Consider the following 21,366-nt stretch of genomic DNA (forward strand, 5'->3'; position numbering starts at 1 on the left):
AGGGGAAATCTGGAACATTCTCCCCCCCTCCACCCCCCTCAAAAAACTGCTAAGACTGGGGTTGAATGGAAAATTTCAAAACTGAAGTTGATAGATTTTTCTTGGGTAAGGGGATGTAAGGGTTATGGAACCAAGGCACGTAAGATGCAGTTCAGATACAGGTCAGAGTCATGATCTAAATTGAATGGCGGAACAGGTCCATGGGGCTAAATGGCCTGCTCCTTTTCCTATCCTTCTCTGTGCCTGTCCTCACATCTTGGGCGAGGTACCCGAGGGTGCCAGTACCCGCGGAACCGTACACCATCAAAAGTCTGCCACCATTAGCAAAGGAGAGAGAAAAGAAATGCACATCTACACCTTGTCAGCATCATTCTGCACGTTACAGCCAGACTCGTCCTATCTTAACCTGATCTAGGGTAACTAACACAGCATAATTCATAGAGCAATCATGGCAGATCTCACGCCTGGATAAGAATGATCCACTCACTGTCCAATCGTGGCATTTTAATGGCATTAATCAGGAGTCAGAGCTGTGACAGTTTCTCCCCTTCCATATTCGGGGGTGGGCCGTGGGTGGGGGGTGCTAATAACTCCTGATCATGCAGCAAAGTTCAGCACTGTACAATGGTTTGCACAGCTTGGGAAGCATTACACAAGCTGCTGGCCAGGTCCTTCAATAATTTAATGCCTTTAATGACCCCAATTCTCCACCTCCTCTTCCCTCCCCCACCCACACACAAAGAGCTCCCACCACGTTCTGAACTCACCTCATTGCCATGCAACTGAAGGAATTCAATTTCCTGTTCAGTGAATGTTGTCATGGAGATGGACTTCACTCGGTGTGGGGGATTGAGGCCTCTCCTGCAAACAGGGGGGAAAAAAAAGCCCCTTTTAAGAAATGTGTTATGTAATCAGCTCGCAGAACGACAGACCACAAAGGCTGTTGTAAAATCTCCTTCAACAACATTTTATAATCCACACAGTCCCCTTGCATATTTGCAAAGCATTTATCAAGCACTGGAATATATTGCTCAGAATGTGTACACATTCTTTTACAGCACCGAAGGGGGCCATTCAGCCCACTGTGCCTTTGCTGGCCCTTTCAAAGAGCTATCCATCGAGGCCTTTCCTCCTCATTATTAACCTCTCCTTCTTCAAATTGCTGCACTTCAGTTTTTAAATGATGTTCTGCATTCTGCTTCCACCTCTCTTTGAGGTATCCCCACTGGGTATCCCAGATCCAAACAAACCTCTGCATTAAAGATTAATAATATCCCTCAGCCCCCAAACCAGAGTCAGGGCCTTCAGCAGACAGGATGGGTGGCAGTGTAAACTGCTGTTAATTTGGGTAGTGCCTTCAGAAGGACTTTGCAGATGAGGACAGGACCCTCTTCGTGTCCAGTCTTGGCCTGGATTTGTCAGTATGGGTGATGTGGCCGCATTGGGTCAACGGTTTCACTTTTCACCTCCGGGTCAGAAGGTCGTGGAGTCAAACTTCAAATCAGTAACTGGAGCGCCAGAATCTTGGCTCTCAGTTCCAGTGCTGAGGGAATGCTGTCGGGGGTTGGGGGCACCAGGGTAGGGGATCGTCATAGGCCTCTACTCCCCCAACACTTTAAACAACTAAACGATCTTTTTTTTTAATTCATTCACGGGGATGTGGGCTTCGCTGGCTGGGCCCAGCATTTATTGCCCATCCCTAGTTGCCCTTGAGAAGGTGGTGGTGAGCTGCCTTCTTGATCCGCTGTTACTATCGCGTTTGCTGTTAGTGGGAGCTTGCAAACAAAGTTTGACTTCCACGAGTGCTTCACAGCAGCGCTATCAAACTAATTTTGGCACACAGCCGCAGAGAGGTATCAGAACAGGGGGACCAAAAGCTTGCTCACAGAGGTACATTTTCGGGAACAACTGAAAGGACAGCAGACGGGGGCGAGGGCAGGGATGGGGACGGGCGCGAGGTGGGGAGGTACACAGAAGGAATTCCAGAGCTTAGGGCCCAGCCAGCTGCCATCAATGGTGAAGCAATGGAAATTGGGGATGACCAAGAAGCCGGAATTGGAGGAGCACAGATTAACTAGAGCTACAGCTTAATTGCCTGTCCACACTCAAATGTCTGGCCTTTTTTGGCTGAGAGGTTTTAGCTTTCGAAGGAGATGGTGGGTAGGGGAATTGAAGAGATAAAACTGAATAAAACAGCCCATGCTCTCTGCCCGAGTCCCCAGGGACTCGCTCCAGCTTTCATTGGAAAATGTAGGAAATGTGGTGACTAATTTGCACACAGCAAGCTCCCACAAACAGCAACGTGATACTGACCAGGATCATTTGGTTGCTCAAGGCTTTGGAGGAGGAATAAATGTTGGCCAACACGCTTAATGCTTCACATAAACCCCGCTCTCCTTCAAAATAGTGGGAGCTTTTCCATCCACCTGAGAGGGCAGGCGGGGGTTTCAGTTTTACGTCTTGTCCTAGAGACAGCCCCTTGTCAGTGCAGCACTCCCTCAGGACTGCGCAGGGCGTGTCAGCTGAGATTCTGTTGCTCTGGAGCAGGATTCGAACCCACAACGTCCTGGACCAGGGGCTGCGCTTGCATCAGCGGCTGGCTGGAGGGGCAGGGTGCTGGTGGTCAAAACATAAACGGCTTTTGCCTAATCTACCAGGCAGCAATGCAACGCGAAAGACAGCTTAAGGGAAGTGGAAAAAAACAATAATGGTGAATAAATTCCAAGAGCCAATCCATCGACCCTCAGGTCTTTCCAAAGCAGCAAATCGATGATTAACTAATTCCTCATTCGCCCAGCAGAGTTGAGTGTCCTGGGGTACAGTTTACAGGTGACTGATGCAATGTTAGTGTCCAAGGATTAAAAAACAGGTCCCTCCCATTAGGCATTATACATTCCCTTCCACTTTTGAGTTACTCCACACAGTAGCGGGAAACCCACAGCCTCTATCGTGCCGCAGCTGCTGAAGACAGTGAATGACTGAGCTGTGTGGCTCAGGGACTGGCGAAGATTCGACTTCCCAAGTCTGACCTCGGTCAACTACGATTGGCCTTGGTGTCCGTGGGTTAAGGAGGAGAGAAGGATAAGTCCAGGTTCCCCTAGCTCCTGGCTGCTATTTATCTGCACAATGGGTGAGGACAGACTAGGACAGACTGTCACAGATTTATGTACATATAAACTTCCACATGCACACTTATGACACGCACACACACTACAACCTGCCTTTAACATATGTACCAGGGTGCTTCACAGGAACAATCATTAAACAAGCTTTGACACTGAACCAGACAGGGAGAGGTTAGGGACAAGTGACCAAAACACAGCCAAAGGGGTAGGTCTTAAAGGAGGAGAGAGAGGCAGAGATGTTTAGGGAGCAAATTCCAGAACTCAAGGCCCCTAGGCAGCAGCCGCCAATGGTGGAAATTGGGGATGCTGAAGAGGCCAGGCTTGGAGGAGCGCAGAGTTATCACAAAGGATTGTAGGGGCTGGGAGGAGATTACAGAGATAGGGAGGGTCACAGGAGAGATTTGAACATAAGGATGAGAATCTAAAATTGTGCAAGGCCAGACTGGGAGCCAATGTAGGTCAACAGCATGGAGATTGATGGGTGAACAGAGATTACAGTGAGTTAGGAGATGGGTACAGGAGGGCACTCAGTACCTCTGGGGCTGCATCCCAGGATGGAAAGACGGCCTTCAGAGGAGAACATTACAAGTAATACCAGAAAAAACAGATTGGTTGGTCAGGTAAAATGGTATTTTCTCTGTTTTCCAAGAATTCTTAAGGTATGGTTAGATACATTGAAAAATAAATGCCTACAGCTAAATAACACAAAGCCACTGACACAGACATAAAATGGGTTAAAGTGCGTAACCACAGAGATATAACCAAGGACTCCAAGTAATGCTAGAAACTCGCCAGACAGACGTTCCTATCACCTGATCTTGCAACAGGATAGATATCCAGGACCGTCACACCTGACATTGTTAACAGCTCATGGCTTCCGAAAGTCATGCAATTAAAAATAAATGGTCTATGGCATGAGTCATATTGTGGACTAAATAAATTAGCTCTCAAGATAACAGCGCATCACAGGCTAGCGCTGAATGTATTAATAGATTCAGCTGCACCAGATATGAGTCCCATCGCCACTGTGTCAGTTTGAGTCAGGAGGGGTTTGAATCCTGCTTCCAATTTGGGTACGAGGTCTGTTGCAGTAGAGAGTGCCGCCGTGCTGGAGATAGTGCCCATCAGACGAACTGGAAGCAAAGGAAACCTGTCCTGTTGCCACTGGCCAACATTTCACCCTTAAACAGCTGCCCGTGTGCCTCACTGACTGCTTGTGGGATCTTGCTATGCACAAATGGGCTGTGTCTTCCTCTACGTAACATCAGCGACTGGGCTTCAAAGGACTTAATAGGAACTGGAAGAGGCCATTTGGCCCCTTGAGCCAGTTCTGGCAGTCCGAGAGATTGTGGCTGACCTGTGACCTAACTCCACAAGACATAGGAGCAGAAATTAGGCCATTCGGCCCATCGAGTCTGCTCCGCCATTCAATCATGGCTGAGAAGTTTCTCAACCCCTTTCTCCCGCCTTCTCCCCGTAACCTTTGATCCCCTTACCAGTCAAGAACCTATCTATCTCGGTCTTAAATACACTCAATGACCTGGTCTCCACAGCCTTCTGTGGCAATGAATTCCATAGATTCACCACTCTCTGGCTAAAGAAGTTTCTCCTCATCTCTGTTCTAAAAGGTCTTCCCTTTACTCTGAGGCTGTGCCCTCGGGTCCTAGTCTCTCCTACTAATGGAAACATCTTCCCCACGTCCACTTTATGCAGGCCTTTCAGTATTCTGTAAGTTTCAATCAGATCCCCCCCCTCATCCTTCTAAACTCCATCGAGTATAGACCCAAAGTCCTCAAACGTTCCTCATATGTTAAGCATTTCCATATACCCGCCTTTGCCCCATATCCCTTCAAACCTTCTGATAAAAAGCTCATCGATCTCAGACTTAACTTTATTGGCTGCAAAGAGTTTTGGGATGTGAGAATGTGAAACAAATGCAAGTTTGGCCCTTCACAGCGATAAGGGGGTATCTCCACAGATGCCAGTGGTGGCGCCTGTGTAAGTCTCCTCACCTCCCATTGAGAGCAGTGTGCACACAGGAAAGCAGGACTTTTCTGAAAGGTGTTTAAAATCACAACGCCTCGAGATAAAGAGAAAGTAAAGAGAAATCATTTCCAATAGCTGATAACCAGAGGGCACAGGTTTGAGATGACTGGCAAAGGAACACGAGGAAAGATCCAAATGGCCGGGATCTGGAATTCGCTGCCTGACAGGCTGATGAATACAGATTCAATGCTAGCTTTCCAAAGGGAGCTGGATAAACATTTAGCGGAGAAAAAACATTGCAGGGGTTATGGGGAAAGGGCTGGCGCAGACTCGGTGGGCTGACAGCCTCCTTCTTTGCACTGTTCTATCACTTCCGTCAGTAGTTTCAGACACAATCTTCAGTCTAGATCACATTCGGAAATTCTGTCACGCTTCACGCGTTCCACTTAAAGTGTCAGAGGTATTTATCGAAACTTGAAAGACTGACAACTCTTCATGTGGGAGCTGCGTGCGTATAGTCAGATTCTCTGTAGGTTTTTGCTTCCTATGCACTTTACCAGATCTGGAACAGGAAATTTGTGACCTTGAAATTCCTCACCGAATGACAGTTAACGTCAGTGAACTCACCGTGGGGCTTTAAAGGGACAGGCCAACTTAAACATCACTCAGTCTCAAGACACCGTGCCTTGCCTCTCTCTCTCCGCTGCCTGAGGGTGAACCGAACTGTCCCACAGCTCGTGTGTCCTCTTGGGCCCTGAGCTGAGTTTCTGACCCTGTACTCTCTCCATCAACAAGACTGATTGCTTCCACCTCTGTGACATTGTCCGTCTCCGCTCTGTTTTAAACTTCTCATCCTGGTTTTTAAATCCCTCCATGGTCTCACCCTTCCCATCTCTGACAATTCTGCCAGCATTACTGTCCCTCGCGATCACCACACTCCTTCAATTCTTTAACTTTAAAATCAGGGATGCTCAAGAGGGCAGAATTGGTGGCCTGGGGCCTGGGGTCTAGGCCTGGGATTCCCCCCACAAACCTCTGTTCTCTCTCTGGATGTTACTTGTATCGTCTATAGTGAAGACCGATGCAAAATACCTGTTCAATTCATCTGCCATCTCCTACCTACCTCTTCGGCCAAGCTTTCTGTAACCTGCCCGAGTATAGGATGGCATAGATCAGGACCTGAGTATTGAAGGGTACGTGTCAGTTAGAAAGGACAGGAAGCTAGGAAAAGGTGGAGGGGTAGCTCTGTTGATTAATGATAGTATTAGCACATTAGAGAGGGATGACCCAAGTTCAGGAAACTGAGATGTGGGAACAGTTTGGGTAGAGATGAGAAATGATAAAAGGCAAGAAGTCGTTTGTGGGAGTGGTGTACAGGCCCCCTAACAATAACCACACGGTAGGGCGGGGTATAAGGGAAGAAATAATGGGTGCTTGTCAGAATGGTGTGGCAATAATCATGGGGGATTTTAATCTAGAAATCAGATGGGCAAAGGTAGAGTAGATGCGGAATTCGTAGAATGTTTTGAGGGAGCTTCTTAGAATAGCATGGTCCAGCACCAACCCGAGAACAGGCTATACTGGACCTGGTATTGTGCAAAGAGACAAGATTAATTAATGACCTGAAAGTGAAGCTAGGTAACAGTGATCATAATATGATTGAATTTTCCATTCAGTTTGAGGGAGAGAAGACTGGTTCCAAGACTAGTCTTTTAAACTTAAATAAGGGCAATTATAAGGGCATGAAAGCACAGCTAGCTAAAGTGAACTGGCAAATTAAGTTAAGGAACAGGTCAATAGATGCAGTGATGAACATTTAAGGGGATATTTCAAAATACACAGAATAGTTACACTCCAAATAAAAAGAAAAATTCTAAGGGGAGTGCCCACCATCCGTGGTTAACTAAAAAAATTAAGATTATTAAACTGAAAGAAAAAGCATATGATCGCACAAAGACAGGTGGCAGGTCAGAAGATTGGACAGAATATTAAAAAAACAGTAAAAAAATGACCAAAAGATTGATAAGGAGGGGAAAATTAGAGCACGAGAGAAAGCTAGCTAGAAATATAAAGACAGATAGTAAGAGTTTCTATGGCTATTTAAAAAAGAAGAGTTAACAAAGTGAACATTGTCCTATAAAAAGTCAGACTGGGGAATTAATAATGGAAAGTAGGGAGATGGCAGATGAATTGAACAGGTATTTTGCATCAGTCTTCACTCTGGAGGGCACAAGTAACATCCCGGAAATAGCTGTAAGTCAGGAAATGGAAGGGAGGGAGGAACTCGGGAAAACGACAATCACCAGGGAAGTGGTACTGAGTAAATTGTTGGAGCTGCGGACTGACAATCCCCGGGTCCAGACAGACTTCAACCTAGGGTATAAAAGAAGTGGCTAGTGAGATAGTTGATGAGTTGGTTTTAATTTTCCAAAATTCCCTAGATTCAAGGAAGGTTTCAATAGATTGGAATTTTTTTTTAACCATTCATGGGATGTGGGCTTCACTGGCTGGGCCAGCATTTATTGCCCTTCCCTAATTGCTGCCTTCTTGAACCGCTGCAGTCCATGTGGTGTAGGTACACCCACAGTGCTGTAAGGGAGGGAGTTTCAGGATTTTGATCCAGCGACAGTGAAGCAACGGCCGATATATTTCCAAGTCAGGATGGTGAGTGGCTTGGAGGAGAACTTCCAAGTGATGCTATTCCCATGTGTCTGCTGCCCTTGTCCTTCTAGATGGTAGTGGTCCTGGGTTTGGAAGGTGCTGCCTAAGGAGCCTTGGTGAATTCCTGCAGTGCATCTTGTAGATGGTACACACTGCTGCTACTGTGCGTCGGTGGCGGAGGGAGTGATAGTTTGTAGATGGGGTGCCAATCAAGTGGGCTGCTTTGTCCAAGATGGTGTCAAGCTTCTTGATTGTTGTGGGAGCTGCACTCATCCAGGCAAGTGGGGAGTATTCAATCACACTCCTGACTTGTGCCTTGTAGATGGTGGACAGGCTTTGGGGAGTTGGGAGGTGAGTTACACGTCGCAGGATTCCTAGCCCCTGACCTGCTCTGTAGCCACAGTATTTATATGACTAGTCCAGTTCAGTTTCTGGTCAATGGTAACCCCAAGGATGTTGACAGTGGGGGATTCAGTGATGGTAATGCCATTGAAGGTCAAGTGGCGATGGCTGGATTCTCTCTCGTTGGAGATGGTCATTGCCTGGCACATGTGTGACATGAATGTTGCTTGCCACTTGTCAGCCCAAGCCTGGATATTGTCCAGGTCTTGCTGCATTTGGACATGGGCTGCTTCAGTATCTGAGGAGTTGCGAATTGTGCTGAACATTGTGCAATCATCAGCGAACATCCCCACTTCTGACCTTATGATAGACGGAAGGTCATTGATGAAGCAGCTGAAGATGGTTGGGCCGAGGACACTACCCTGAGGAACTCCTGCAGTGATGTCCTGGAACCAAGATGACTGACCTCCAACAACCACCTCCTTTGTGCTAGGTACGGCCCCAACCAGTGTGTGGCATCAGGAGAGTTTCCCCCCCTGATCCCCATTGACTCCAGTTTTGCTAGGGCTCCTTGATGCCACACTCAGTCAAATGCGGCCTTGATGTCAAGGCCAGTCACTCTCATCTCACCTCGGGAGTTCAGCTCTTTTGTTCATGTGTGAACCAGGTTGTAATGAGGTCAGGAGCCGAGTGACCCTGGCGGAACCCAAACTGAGTGTTAGTGAGCAGGTTATTGCTAAGCAAGTGCCGCTTGATAGCACTGTTGATGTCTATTACTTTACTGATGATGGAGAGTAGACTGATGGGGCAGTAATTGGCCGGGTTGGATTTGTCCTGCTTTTTGTGTACAGGACATACCTGGGCAATTTTCCACATAGCCGGGTAGATGCCAGTGTTGTAGCTGTACTGGAACAGCTTGGCTAGGGGCATGGCAAGTTCTGGAGCACAAGTCATCAGTACTATTGCTGGAATATTGTCAGGGCCCATAGCTAATAGCAAGTAGCAAATAGCAATGGGATGTTATAGCAGGGCACTTAGAAAAATTCAGGATAATCAGGCAGAGACAGCATGGTTTTGTGAAAGGGAAGCCATGTTTAATCAATTTATTGGCGTTCTTTGAAGAAGTAACATGTGCTGTGGATAAAGTGGAACCAGTGGATGTACTATATTAAGATTTCCCGAAGGCATTTGATAAGGTGCAACATCAAAGTTATTGTGGAAAATAAAAGCTCGTGGAGTCGGGGGTAACATATTGGCATGGATAGAAGATTGGCTAGCTAATAGGAAACAGAGAGTTGGCATAAATGGGGTTTTTTTCTGGTTGGCAGGATGTAACGAGTGGTGTGCCACAGGGATCAGTGCTGGGACCTCAACTTTTTACAATTTATATAAATGACTTGGGTGAAGTGGTTGCTAAATTTGCTGATGACTGAAAGATAGGTAGGAAAATAAGTTGTAAAGAGGTCATAAGGAAGCTACAAAGGGATATAGATAAGTTAAGTGAGTGGGCAAATATCTGCCAAATGGAGTATAATGTGGTGTTGTCCATTTAGCTTAAAAAATAAAAAAGAAGCATATGATCTAAATGGTAAGTTTGCAGAGCTCTGAGATGCAGAGGGATCTGGGTGTCCTAGTGCATGAATCGCAAAAGACTAGTGTGCAGGTACAACAGGTAATTAGGAAAGGTAATAGAATGTTATCATTTATTGCGAGGGGAATTGAATATAATAGGGAGGTTATGCTTCAGTTATACAGGGCACTAGTGAGACCACATTTGGAGTACTGTGTACAGTACTGGTCACCTTATTTAAGGAAGGATCTATTTGTGTTAGAAGCAGTTCAGAGAAGGTTTACCAGACTAATACCTGGAATGGGTGGGTTGTCTTATGAGGAAACGGTGGACAGACTAGTCTTGTATCCACTGGAGTTTAGAAGAGTGAGAGGCGACTTGATTGAAACATATAAGATCCTGAGGGGTCTTGACAGGGTGGAAGTGGAGAGGATGTCTCCTCTCGTGGGAGAACGTAGTACTCGGGCCACTGTTTAAAAATAATGGGTCGCTTATTTAGGACAGAAAGGAGGAGAATTTTTTTCTCTCTCAGAGGATCACGAATCTTTGGAACTCTCTTCCTCAAAGGGTGGGTGGAAGCAGAGCCTTTGGATACTTTTAAGACAGAGGTAGATAGATTCTTGATAAGCAAGGGGGAGGGAGTGAAAGGTAGGCAGGAATGTGGGGTTGAGGTTCCATTCAGATCAGCCATGATCTTATTGAATGGCGGAGCAGGCTCGAGGGGCCGAATGGCCTCCTCCTGCTCGTTTGTATGTTCAGATGTAATATGGCTCAGTGTCAAATTCTGGATGATAATCGCTCCTATGAAGCTCCTTGGGAAGTTTTATGTTAAATGTAGAAATGCAAGTTTCTGCTATTGAACACAAACAACATCAAGGAGGATTTACATTTATCTGAAGTCATTATTTTTCCCTCCTCAATCTGTCCTGTCGCATCTCCCTGCCTCTATCTCTCTCCATTGCTCCCTGTCACTCACTCTCTCCCTCACACTCTCTCTCTCTCTCCCTGCTTCCATCTCTCTCTTACTCCCTGACTGTCACTCTCTCTCTCACGCACGCCCTCTCTCCCCCCCGCTTCTATCTTTCTCTATTACTCCCTGTCACTCACTCTCTGTCTCTCTCACACACTCTGTCCCCCTCTCTCCTTCTAGACACACACACGCGCGCTCTCTCTCTCTGCACCTCCTTCCCCCGCCCTCTCTCTTCTCCCCCGCCCTCTCTCTTCTCCCCCGCCCTCTCTCTTCTCCCCCGCCCTCTCTCTTCTCCCCCGCCCTCTCTCTTCTCCCCCGCCCTCTCTCTTCTCCCCCGCCCTCTCTCTTCTCCCCCGCCCTCTCTCTTCTCCCCCGCCCTCTCTCTTCTCCCCCGCCCTCTCTCTTCTCCCCCGCCCTCTCTCTTCTCCCCCGCCCTCTCTCTTCTCCCCCGCCCTCTCTCTTCTCCCCCGCCCTCTCTCTCTCTCTGACTGTAGATCACATACTATGTAGTTATGACCTATTCCTGGTGACAAACTGCATTCAATGTCACTCTGACACATCCAGGTGAAAGTGATTTCATGGTTTCATTTACATATGCCTGGAGATCCTGCCCTCCTGCATACACCAATGTCCCACTGCCCTAGTTCACGTGCTGCTCCTGTGTTCAGAACCAGATGTATCTTGGTTCAAAGCAAGTGCTTCTGCAACTTCCCCCGATAGCGTTATCACACATTCAGCCCTTATGCCCAATCACATCAATGTCAAGAATCGGAACAGCAGCTCTGTACTCCTCTAAAGAAAGAACTGCTGGCCTGAATGGATGTGAAGCTACGGAGATAATGTCTACTTCTAGCCACACTCTGTCAGGTCACATTGCTGGTGCGAGAGCCATACTCACCAGTGTTCCACCCTGGCTCAATGCACCCTCTCCAGACACCACCTGGCTCTTGCTGTGAGTTTGAGTGGACACAGAATGAAAATTTCATACTCCACGAGATTTCATGAAAATGGCGGTGACAGCACTGTAAGTAATGACAGGGCAGTGCAATATCTGTACATCCTTCAACTTCCTATAAACTTCAGCATCCCAACTGAATCAATTTTTTGTCCCATTTCATTTCCACGTCATTTTTCTGGACAAATGGTCCTTACTCACACCAAGTCCCACTCAGCCATCACCCCTGTGCTCAATGACCTGCGTGTGCTACCTATTAAGGAACATCTCGACTTTAAAATTCTCCGTGGCTTCATCCTCTCCCTATCTCTGTAATCTCCACCAGCCTCACAGACCTCTGAGATCTCTGAGATCTCTGTGCTCTGCTAACTCTGGCCTCTTGAACATCCCCCGATTTTCCATCACTCCAAAGCATTGGTGACCACACCATCATCTACCACCCCTTATGCCCCCCCCACCCGCCGCCGCCCCTCACCCCCTCAAGATGTTCTTCAAAACCCTCCTCCCTGGGCAAGCATTTGTCCTAATAATTCCATACCTTGGTATCAAATTTTGTTGGATAATGGCTGTGAAGCTGCTTGGGAGGTTCCAGTGTGTTAAAGACACTATACAAATGCTAGATGTTGTAAATGTCTGATTCTCAGTATAATGTACATTTTCACTATATTTTCAGTCCAGTACATATTCGCAATATGATATATATATAATATATTGTATATTATCCCTGTATATGTACTATAATCATTGTACGCACAGTATATTCCTTGTATATGTGCTAACTTCAGAAAACTCATGCCTGTGTGTTTGCTACATTCTCACGGCTCTGTATAACTGAGTATACAGCATATACATGCTAGACTTAATTTAGTGGATATGGTCTGGCATGCAACTCAGTATACCGAACATATCCCCTGTATACATTGCACACTGTGCACACATCCTGTACATGGTACACTGTATATATGACCATCACACAGAGGATAATGACTGTGCAATGTATAGTATATATACTATATAATGTACATAATGAGTATCCTCAGGATATATTGCATATAGAATCTATAAGTTCACTGTCCACATTAACTGGCTCAGTCCCCAGGCCCAGAGTAAATAGGTTTTCCAGACTCAAAGCCCAGTCCTGGCCCTGTTTACTCACAGGAGCATACGCGTTGGCTGGATAATGTATATGCTGAGGTCTAGGCCCTAATCCCCGGGTTAGATTACTCACAGGATACCGGAGCAGGGGGTACACTCTCTATCCTGTATAGGCCCCAATCCCCGGGTTAGATTACACACAGGATACCAGAGTAGGGGGTACACTCTCTACCAGGTATATACAGTCTGTCACTAGGCCCCAATCCCCGGGTTAGATTACACACAGGATACCGGAGCAGGGGGTACACTCTCTATCCTGTATAGGCCCCAATCCCCGGGTTAGATTACACACAGGATACCGGAGCAGGGGGTACACTCTCTATCAGGTATATACAGTCTGTCACTAGGCCCCAATCCCCGGGTTAGATTACACACAGGATACCGGAGCAGGGGGTACACTCTCTATCCTGTATAGGCCCCAATCCCCGGGTTAGATTACACACAGGATACCGGAGCAGGGGGTACACTCTCTATCAGGTACATACAGACTGTCACTAGGCCCCAATCCCCGGGTTAGATTACACACAGGATACCGGAGCAGGGGGTACACTCTCTATCCTGTATATACAGACTGTCACTAGGCCCCAATCCCTGGGTTAGATTACACACAGGATACCAGAGCAGGGGGTACACTCTCTATCAGGTACATACAGACTGTCACTAGGCCCCAATCCCCGGGTTAGATTACACACAGGATACCGGAGCAGGGGGTTCACTCTTTATCAGGTACATACAGACTGTCACTAGGCCCTCTTTATTGTTTATTTAGTTATCCTTTGTTGGTTTTTAAAACTTTCCCAATCCTCTGTCTTACCACTAATCTTTGCTGCATTGTATGCTTTTTCTATCAATTTGATGCTATCCTGAGCTTCCTTGGTTAACCACGGTTGGTTTACTTACGCCCTTCCTACAATCCTTCTTCCTGACTGGGATATATGTTCCTTGTGAGTCATGAACTATTTTCTTAAACGTCTGCCATTGTCCGTCAGCCGTCTTTTGTGCTAAACTCCTTTCCCAGTCCACTCCATCCGACTCTGCCCTCATTCCTTTGTAATCACCCTGATTTAAGTTTAGCGCAGTTGTTTCCGACCCAAGTTTATCACTCTCAAACTGAAATGATAAATTCTACCATGGGGGTCTTTCGCTCTGAGATCATTTATTATTCAACCTGCCTCATTACACATTACCAGATCCAAAATAGCCTGATCCCTGTTTGGATCCACAACATATTGTTCTAGGAAACTGTCCTGAATGCGCTCTATGAATTCTTGCTCGTGGCTGTCTCTGCCAATTTGATTTTCCAAATCGACATGAAGATTAAAGTCACCCATGATTAATGTACTGCCTTTTTTACATGCCCTCATTATCTCCTGATTTATTCTACATCCTACATTATAGCTACTGTTAGGGGGCCTATAGACTACTCCAACCAGTTTCATCTTCCCCTTGTCATTTCTCACCTCCACCCACATAGAAATGACATGTTTTTATTCACACATGAGATGCAGTCATTGCTGGCATTGATAGCCCATCCCTTATTACTCAGATTTCATTCCCTAAATTACGTTAGTGAACCTGGTTGGGTTTTTACAACCATTGGCAACAGTTTCATGGTTTCACTGTTAATGCCAGATTTTCACCCCATTCAAATTTCATCATCTGCTAGTGGTGGGACCTGAACCCCCCGGGTCCCAAGAGGAGTAACCCCCCCGGGTCCCAAGAGGAGTAACCCCCCCGGGTCCCAAGAGGAGTAACCCCCCCCGGGTCCCAAGAGGAGTAACCCCCCCGGGTCCCAAGAGGAGTAACCCCCCCGGGTCCCAAGAGGAGTAACCCCCCCCGGGTCCCAAGAGGAGTAACCCCCCCGGGTCCCAAGAGGAGTAACCCCCCCGGGTCCCAAGAGGAGTAACCCCCCCGGGTCCCAAGAGGAGTAACCCCCCCGGGTCCCAAGAGGAGTAACCCCCCCCGGGTCCCAAGAGGAGTAACCCCCCCGGGTCCCAAGAGGAGTAACCCCCCCGGGTCCCAAGAGGAGTAACCCCCCCCGGGTCCCAAGAGGAGTAACCCCCCCGGGTCCCAAGAGGAGTAACCCCCCCGGGTCCCAAGAGGAGTAACCCCCCCGGGTCCCAAGAGGAGTAACCCCCCCGGGTCCCAAGAGGAGTAACCCCCCCGGGTCCCAAGAGGAGTAACCCCCCCGGGTCCCAAGAGGAGTAACCCCCCCGGGTCCCAAGAGGAGTAACCCCCCCGGGTCCCAAGAGGAGTAACCCCCCCGGGTCCCAAGAGGAGTAACCCCCCCGGGTCCCAAGAGGAGTAACCCCCCCGGGTCCCAAGAGGAGTAACCCCCCCGGGTCCCAAGAGGAGTAACCCCCCCGGGTCCCAAGAGGAGTAACCCCCCCGGGTCCCAAGAGGAGTAAACCCACCCCCCCCCCGGGGTCTACGGGAAGCTGGTATCGTGGGAATGCCACTTTGCCACCGCCACCCCAGGATCCAATCCGATCCAAGGCCGTTTCTCGCCATCGTACTTAATCCACCCGGGGCTAACAGAGCTGCCCCGCCAACTTGTCCTTCCTGTCTGTCCTTTCCTAAAATCACACTCTGCTGAATATTCAGCCCTGACCTCCTGGTAACCAAGTCCCAACAATGGCTATAAGGTCATACCCAGTAACCTCAAGCAGTGCAGCTAATGCGTTTATTTCGTTCCACATACAACAGGCATTTAAGGCAGGGGAGCAGGGGGTACAGACTCTATCCTGTACAGTCACTAGGCCCCAGTCCCCGGGCTAGATTACACACAGGATACCGGAGCAGGGGGTACACTCTATCCTGTACAGTCACTAGGCCCCAATCCCCGGGCTAGATTACACACAGGATACTGGAGCAGGGGGTACAGACTCTATCCTGTACAGTCACTAGGCCCCAATCCCCGGGCTAGATTACTCACAGGATACCGGAGCAGGAGGTACAGACGAAGCTGCCGACGGTGATGTCGATGTAAGTCGGGCCCCGCTGCTCGCACTCGAAGCATTGCCGGTTGTGGGGCCGGGATCCCAGCTCCCGCACCAGCTTCAGGTGCTTCTCCTCCTGCTTGCGGCGCGCCGTGGCCGACATGCCGGTGGTGAGGGGGGGGGGGGGGCGGGCGGGCGGCGGCTCGATTCTCCGGGTGTCTCTCACTCTCTCTCTCTCTCTCTCCCTCACAGCCGGCGCCGCCGCGCCGCCATTACCCTGTCAATCAGCGGGGGAGGTGGGGGCGGGGCCTGTAGAGGCGGGGCTTCAGCGGAGCAGGCGGGGCTGGAGTGGAAGGGGGCGGGTCTGGATGTGGTCGGGCGGGGTTGGTGGAGAGGTGGCGGGGGCTAGGGAGGAGGGGGCGGGACTGGAGGTGTGGGGGCGGGGCTGGAGGTGTGGAGGCGGGGCTGGAGGGGTGGGGGCGGGACCGGAGGAGAGGGGGCGGAGCTGGAGCGGATGGGGCGGGACTGGAAGAGGTGGAGAAGGGCTGGGGGATGGGGGCGGGGCTGGAGGAGAGGGGGCGGGGCTGGAGGTGAAGGGGCGGGGCTGGAGGGGACGGGCGATGCTGCCAGACCTGCTGAGTTTTTCCAGGTAATTCTGTTTTTGTTTTGGATTTCCAGCATCCGCAGTAGTATTTTGTTTTTATCTCTATCACTGGCCCTCTATCCAGCTCTTCTTGTCCCACCCCCCTTAAACCAGCTTATATTTCACCTCTCTTCTATTTTTACTTAGTTCTGTTGAAGGGTCATACGGACTCGAAACGTTAACTGTGTTCCTCTCCGCAGATACTGCCAGACCTGCTGAGTTTTTCCAGGTACTTTTGTTTTTGTTCTGGAAGACAGGGGGCGGGGCTGGAGGAGAGGGGGCGGGGCTGGAGGAGAGGGGGCGGGGCTGGAGGAGAGGGGCGGGGCTGGAGGAGAGGGGGCGGGGCTGGAGGTGAGGGAGCGGGGCTGGGTGAGAGGGGGCGGGGCTGGTAGAGAGGGGCAGGGCTGGAGGTGAGGGGGCGGGGCTGGTAGGGAGGGGCAGAGCTGGAATAGAGGGGGCGGGGCTAGGGGAGAGGGGCTGGAGGAGAGGGGGCGGGGCTGGAGGAAATTGGCCGTCGCAGTAAGAGAGGGGGCGGGGCTGGAGGGGAGACAGCGAGATTGATGGAATGGCTGAGTCTGAAGCATAGGGGGCGGGGCGAGAGGCGATCGGGCGGGTTTGGTGGAGAGAGGGCCGGACTGGGGTATAGGGGTTGGGGCAGGAATAAGGGGGCAGGGCTGGACTGGAGGGCGTGGCTGGGAGAGATGTGCCTGGGCGGAAGTAGAGGGGCGGGGCTGGAGGAGAGGGGGCGCGGCTGGAGGGCATGGGGCGTGTGTGGATGGGGAGGGCATCGTTGCAGAAGGTGGGGCTGGAGGAAAGAGGGCGGAGCTGGTGGGGAGTGGGTGTGTCTGGGAGGCAAGGTGGCGGTGCTGGAGTTAGTGGGCGGGACCTTTGGAGTTGTACCAGGCCTGAAGGTGGAGAGTGGGCGCGGCTGAAAGGATGGGGCGGGGCTGAGTTGATAGGGCGGGGCCGAGAGGACAGGGCGGGGCCGAGGGCATGGGGCGGGGCTGGAGGAAAGTGGCCGTCGCAGTGAGGGGGCCTGACTTTAGGATAGGGGGCGGGGCTGGATGGAATGGCCGGTTCTGGAGCACAGGGGGCGGGACGAGAGGCGATAGGGCGGGTTTGGTGGAGACGGGGCGGGTTTGGTGGCGAGGGGGCTGGAATGGAGAGGGCGGGGCTGGAGCAGAGGAGGCGTGGCCAGACGGGGAGGGGCCGGGACAGTGGAGCCACTGGGGAATGCCATTTCTCCCATTGTGGGCGGGGCCGGAGGAGCTTGTGGGGCTGGAGGAGTGGGGGCGTGTGCAATGGGGCGGATGGGCCACAGGATTCGGTCGGTGGGTGGGGGGGGCGGAGCCAGCGTGGTTGCTGTGTTCAGTGCGCAGGCGCGGGGCTCGGTCAGCGGGACATGCGGGGGCGGAGCTAATGGGGATAGGGGCGGGCCTGCGGGTGGACGGATGCCCTCCGGGTCCATAAAAAAAGCGCGACCGCAAATTCAAAACCTATGCACCTCCCAAGAGGTTTTAACATTAGTTCCCACAATAAACCCTTAATTTGTTCAATAAAAGTTCATGTGTCACATTCTTAACCCTTAATTGAATAGAATTTTTAAACCCCAAGTAAATCTGTTTCTCGAAAAGTTTATTTATTGCATTTCTAAACTCAATTTGTTTTAACATGTTCATTTAATGCATGTTAAACTTTAATTTATTATAAATAAGCATCTCTGTAGCATTTTAAACCTTTAATTTACCAAAACTCATTTATCACATTTTAAACTTAAATCTATTCCAGCAATAGCATTTTTAACCTTCGTGTATTTTTTTGAAATTTTTAAAAGATTACATAAATTTTGACTTTAAAATAAAATTGGAGTTTAACGCACAGGTTCCCACTGGGAAAGAAGGATATTTATTTAGGTTTCCCATCATTCGAGGCTGGGAGCAGGGAGAAAGCTCGTTAACCCCGTCTTTCGCCTGCGAACCAGCTCAGAAACTACATTCATCAGCATTAGCTTATCGGCGTTGACGAAATTACATTTAGGTGGCACCTTCTACATCCCAAACGGGGTCCTGCCCGCAATGCAGTGCTCTTTGAGGTGCGCATATCTCAGTTTTGTAAGTCAGTCGTAACAGCCAATTCGCGCACAGCGAGATCCCACAAACAGAAAGCAAAATTTGGGGCTAGCCGTGGCTCAGTGGGTAGTGCCCTCTCTCACCTTTTGAGTCAGAAGGTGGAGCGTTTTGAACCCCCAGAAACCAGAGACTTGAGCCCAGAATCTAGTCCGACACTCCCAGCGCCAGACAGAGAGCGCTGAACTGTCTTTTTGGCTGAGACATTCACCTAAGATGGCACAAAAGCTCCCATGGCTGCTATTGGAAGAAGAGCAGGGGGGAACTCTTTCCAATGCCCTGGCCAAAATTTATCCCATAAATAAACCACGAAAAGCAAAAAAAAATGACGATTTGGGTCATCGTCACATGGCTATATGTGGGTTCTTGCTGTGCGCAAATTGGCAGCTGTGTTTCTTCCAACAGTGACTGCGTTCCAAAATTATTTCAGTGGCTACAAAACGCTTTGCGACATCCTGCAGGCATGAAAGGCTCTGTATACATGGAAGTTTTTCCTTGTCCTTCCTGGCTGGCCGTTAGAAAACGCAAGACGAGAGGCTTACCCATTGCTGCACTGTTGAGAACGCGCTTGTTGAGAGTGAGCGGCAGCCCTTTAAAAGCTGCTGCCTCCCTCAATCCTTAGTCAAGTGTGTTTAGCCACATTAATCTCTCTGGGCAAGCTTCTCTTGTACCCTGGCCTTATTCAAAATAACGGGATTAAAAATCCAATACCGCGGATGCTGGAAATCTGAAATAAAAACAGAAACTGCTGGAAACACTCAGCAGGTCTGACAGTGTCTTGTGGAGAGAGAGAGAGAGACAGAGTTAACGTTTCGAGTCCGTATGACTGAAAAAGAGTCATATGGACTCAAAACATTAACTCTGTTTCTCTCTCTTCAAAATAATGGGCCTGGGCTTAGATAGCCCACTGTATGGAAATGAGGTCAACACAACCTACTTTTTGCAACAATCTTTAAATGGGGCGAATATGTAACCGTGGATATTGGATGTGAAATGTAGACAATCAACTTAACCCTTCAAGCAAGAGCCTGATTGTTTCATGGGGACAATGGGTATACCTCCCGGGACTGGTTTCAATGCTTAAGGTTTGCAGCTGGAGAATAATTTCTCAGATTTTTGGCCCAACGTTAGCCTGGGATTTTAAGAACATAAGAACTAGGAGCAGGAGGAGGCAATTCAGCCCCTCGAGCCTGCCCCGCCATTCAATACAATCATGGCTGATCTCACTTCGGCCTCAACTCCAATTTCCCGCCCTCTCCCCATAACCTTTCAACCCGTTACTAATTAAAAATCTGTCCTTAAACTTATTCAGCGTCCCGGCACCCACTGCACCCTGAGGTAGTGGATTCCACAGATTCACGACCCTTTGAGAAAAGTAATTCCTCCTCATCTCCGATTTAAATCTACCGCCTCCATAGCCTAAAGCTATGGCCTCTCGTTCTAATTTTAACCTGTGTTTTTCACCTCTTCTGGGAGGTTATCTGGTTCTGGGTCAGATGGGAGAGTTTCCATGCTGTGATACACTGGGCAACGCCCATCGTATGGTGGATGAGGCACACGGTGTTTCCCCTGTCCGCCATTGTCCTCATGCTCGTAGACTGAAATGCCTTTCCGATTGGTTTTACTGACATTCTGACACAACAATTTCATACATGAAGATGTTTACACCTCTAAAAATCGCAGGACACATTGAGAGCGCGGTTAGCAAAGCATATGGGATCTTGGACTTCGTAATTGGAGTACAAAAGCAGGGAAGTCACGCTGAAGGTTTACAAAAGCTTTGGTCAGGGCACAAATAGGGTATCACATCCAATTCCGGTCAAGATGTCAGGGTCCTTGAGAAGGTGCAGAGGAGGGGATTTAGCTACGAGGGTAGGTTGGAGAATCTGCGGTTGTACTTCCTGGGGCAAAGGAGATTGAGGAGAGATTTGATGGAGGTTTGTGCTCCTGCGAATGGGCGAAAGCAGGGGTAGTTTGGAAGAATATGATTTGGGCGTGACTCTGTGGTACCACTAGAGGGCGAAAAAGACAAGCAAATGGGAAAAGCCCATTTCAAACTCAACTCAAACATTTTAACCACAACAAGTGTAATTAGTGCATTTAAATTTGATTCATTTTCCTTTTTTTAACCAGCATATTGTTATGGACAAGGGAAGCAAAACTGAACTCCTTTATTTTCTGTCCGTAAGCAGAGGTGTTCTAATTTTTGAAATAGGCTGTGGCGTGTTTGTGAGGTTAATTTGTAAAGTGACTTGCAGCAAACTCTCTTTAGGGTTATATCAGAAGTATAGTTTATTCACGCATTCAAACCCGGGGGATGGTTGCAACTTCACACACACACACACACACACACACACACAATAAGAAGATAGGAAAGAGGAGTTTTTACAACTATAAGTAACTTAAAAGAAAAAGCACCACAGATACAGATATCAGTTTACACGATTGCCAGAGTCTGGAAAGTCAGAGTCCAGTGAGGGGTCCTTCACGAAGGAGCTACAGTTCAGGAGGGTTCAGTTAGCTGAAGCAGGAGTTCAAGGATTCCTTTAAAGTTGATGGTGAGGTGAGGTTGGTATACAGAGACTTGGCCTGTTCATCAGGTGATGGCAAGAATCATCCAGAGAAACAGGCTTTGAGGAGGCTTTAACTTGATGCAGGCTGTTGGTCAGCCTGGAGTCCTGCTGTGGTGTTTTCAGGCTGGTGCTTAAACAGCAGACCGAGTTGCGAGTCTGGAAATGTAACATTAAAACTTTCCAAAAGCCAGAAGCTTAGGTCATGTGTTGTTGCCCATTAATGAGTCAGTTGCAGGCTAACAAGCAGTTTCTATGCCTCTGGTCAAAATCCACTGTTCATCTTAGGAAATAGATGGTGGCTATTAGCGCCCCTGCAGGTAT

At 49.0% G+C, this 21,366-nt stretch overlaps 1 protein-coding gene across 4 annotated transcripts in view; it reads right to left on the bottom strand.

The window, feature by feature from the left end:
• The window catches only part of LOC144671768 (arf-GAP domain and FG repeat-containing protein 1-like), a 99,804-nt gene extending 83,805 nt beyond the window's left edge, over window positions 1-15,999 (bottom strand). For all 4 annotated transcript variants that reach the window (XM_078533796.1, XM_078533795.1, XM_078533792.1 and 1 more), the window contains exons 1-2: window positions 15,700-15,999; window positions 768-861 (exon numbers count right to left, since the gene is read on the bottom strand). In XM_078533796.1, the coding sequence (XP_078389922.1) occupies window positions 768-861; window positions 15,700-15,866 (261 nt within the window). In that variant the 5' untranslated portion in view covers window positions 15,867-15,999. The remainder of the gene's footprint in view (window positions 1-767; window positions 862-15,699) is intronic.
• Between the last annotated feature and the right edge of the window lie 5,367 nt (window positions 16,000-21,366).

Source organism: Cetorhinus maximus, chromosome 34 (genome assembly GCF_964194155.1).
Source record: "Cetorhinus maximus chromosome 34, sCetMax3.hap1.1, whole genome shotgun sequence".
Classification (NCBI taxonomy): domain Eukaryota; kingdom Metazoa; phylum Chordata; class Chondrichthyes; order Lamniformes; family Cetorhinidae; genus Cetorhinus; species Cetorhinus maximus.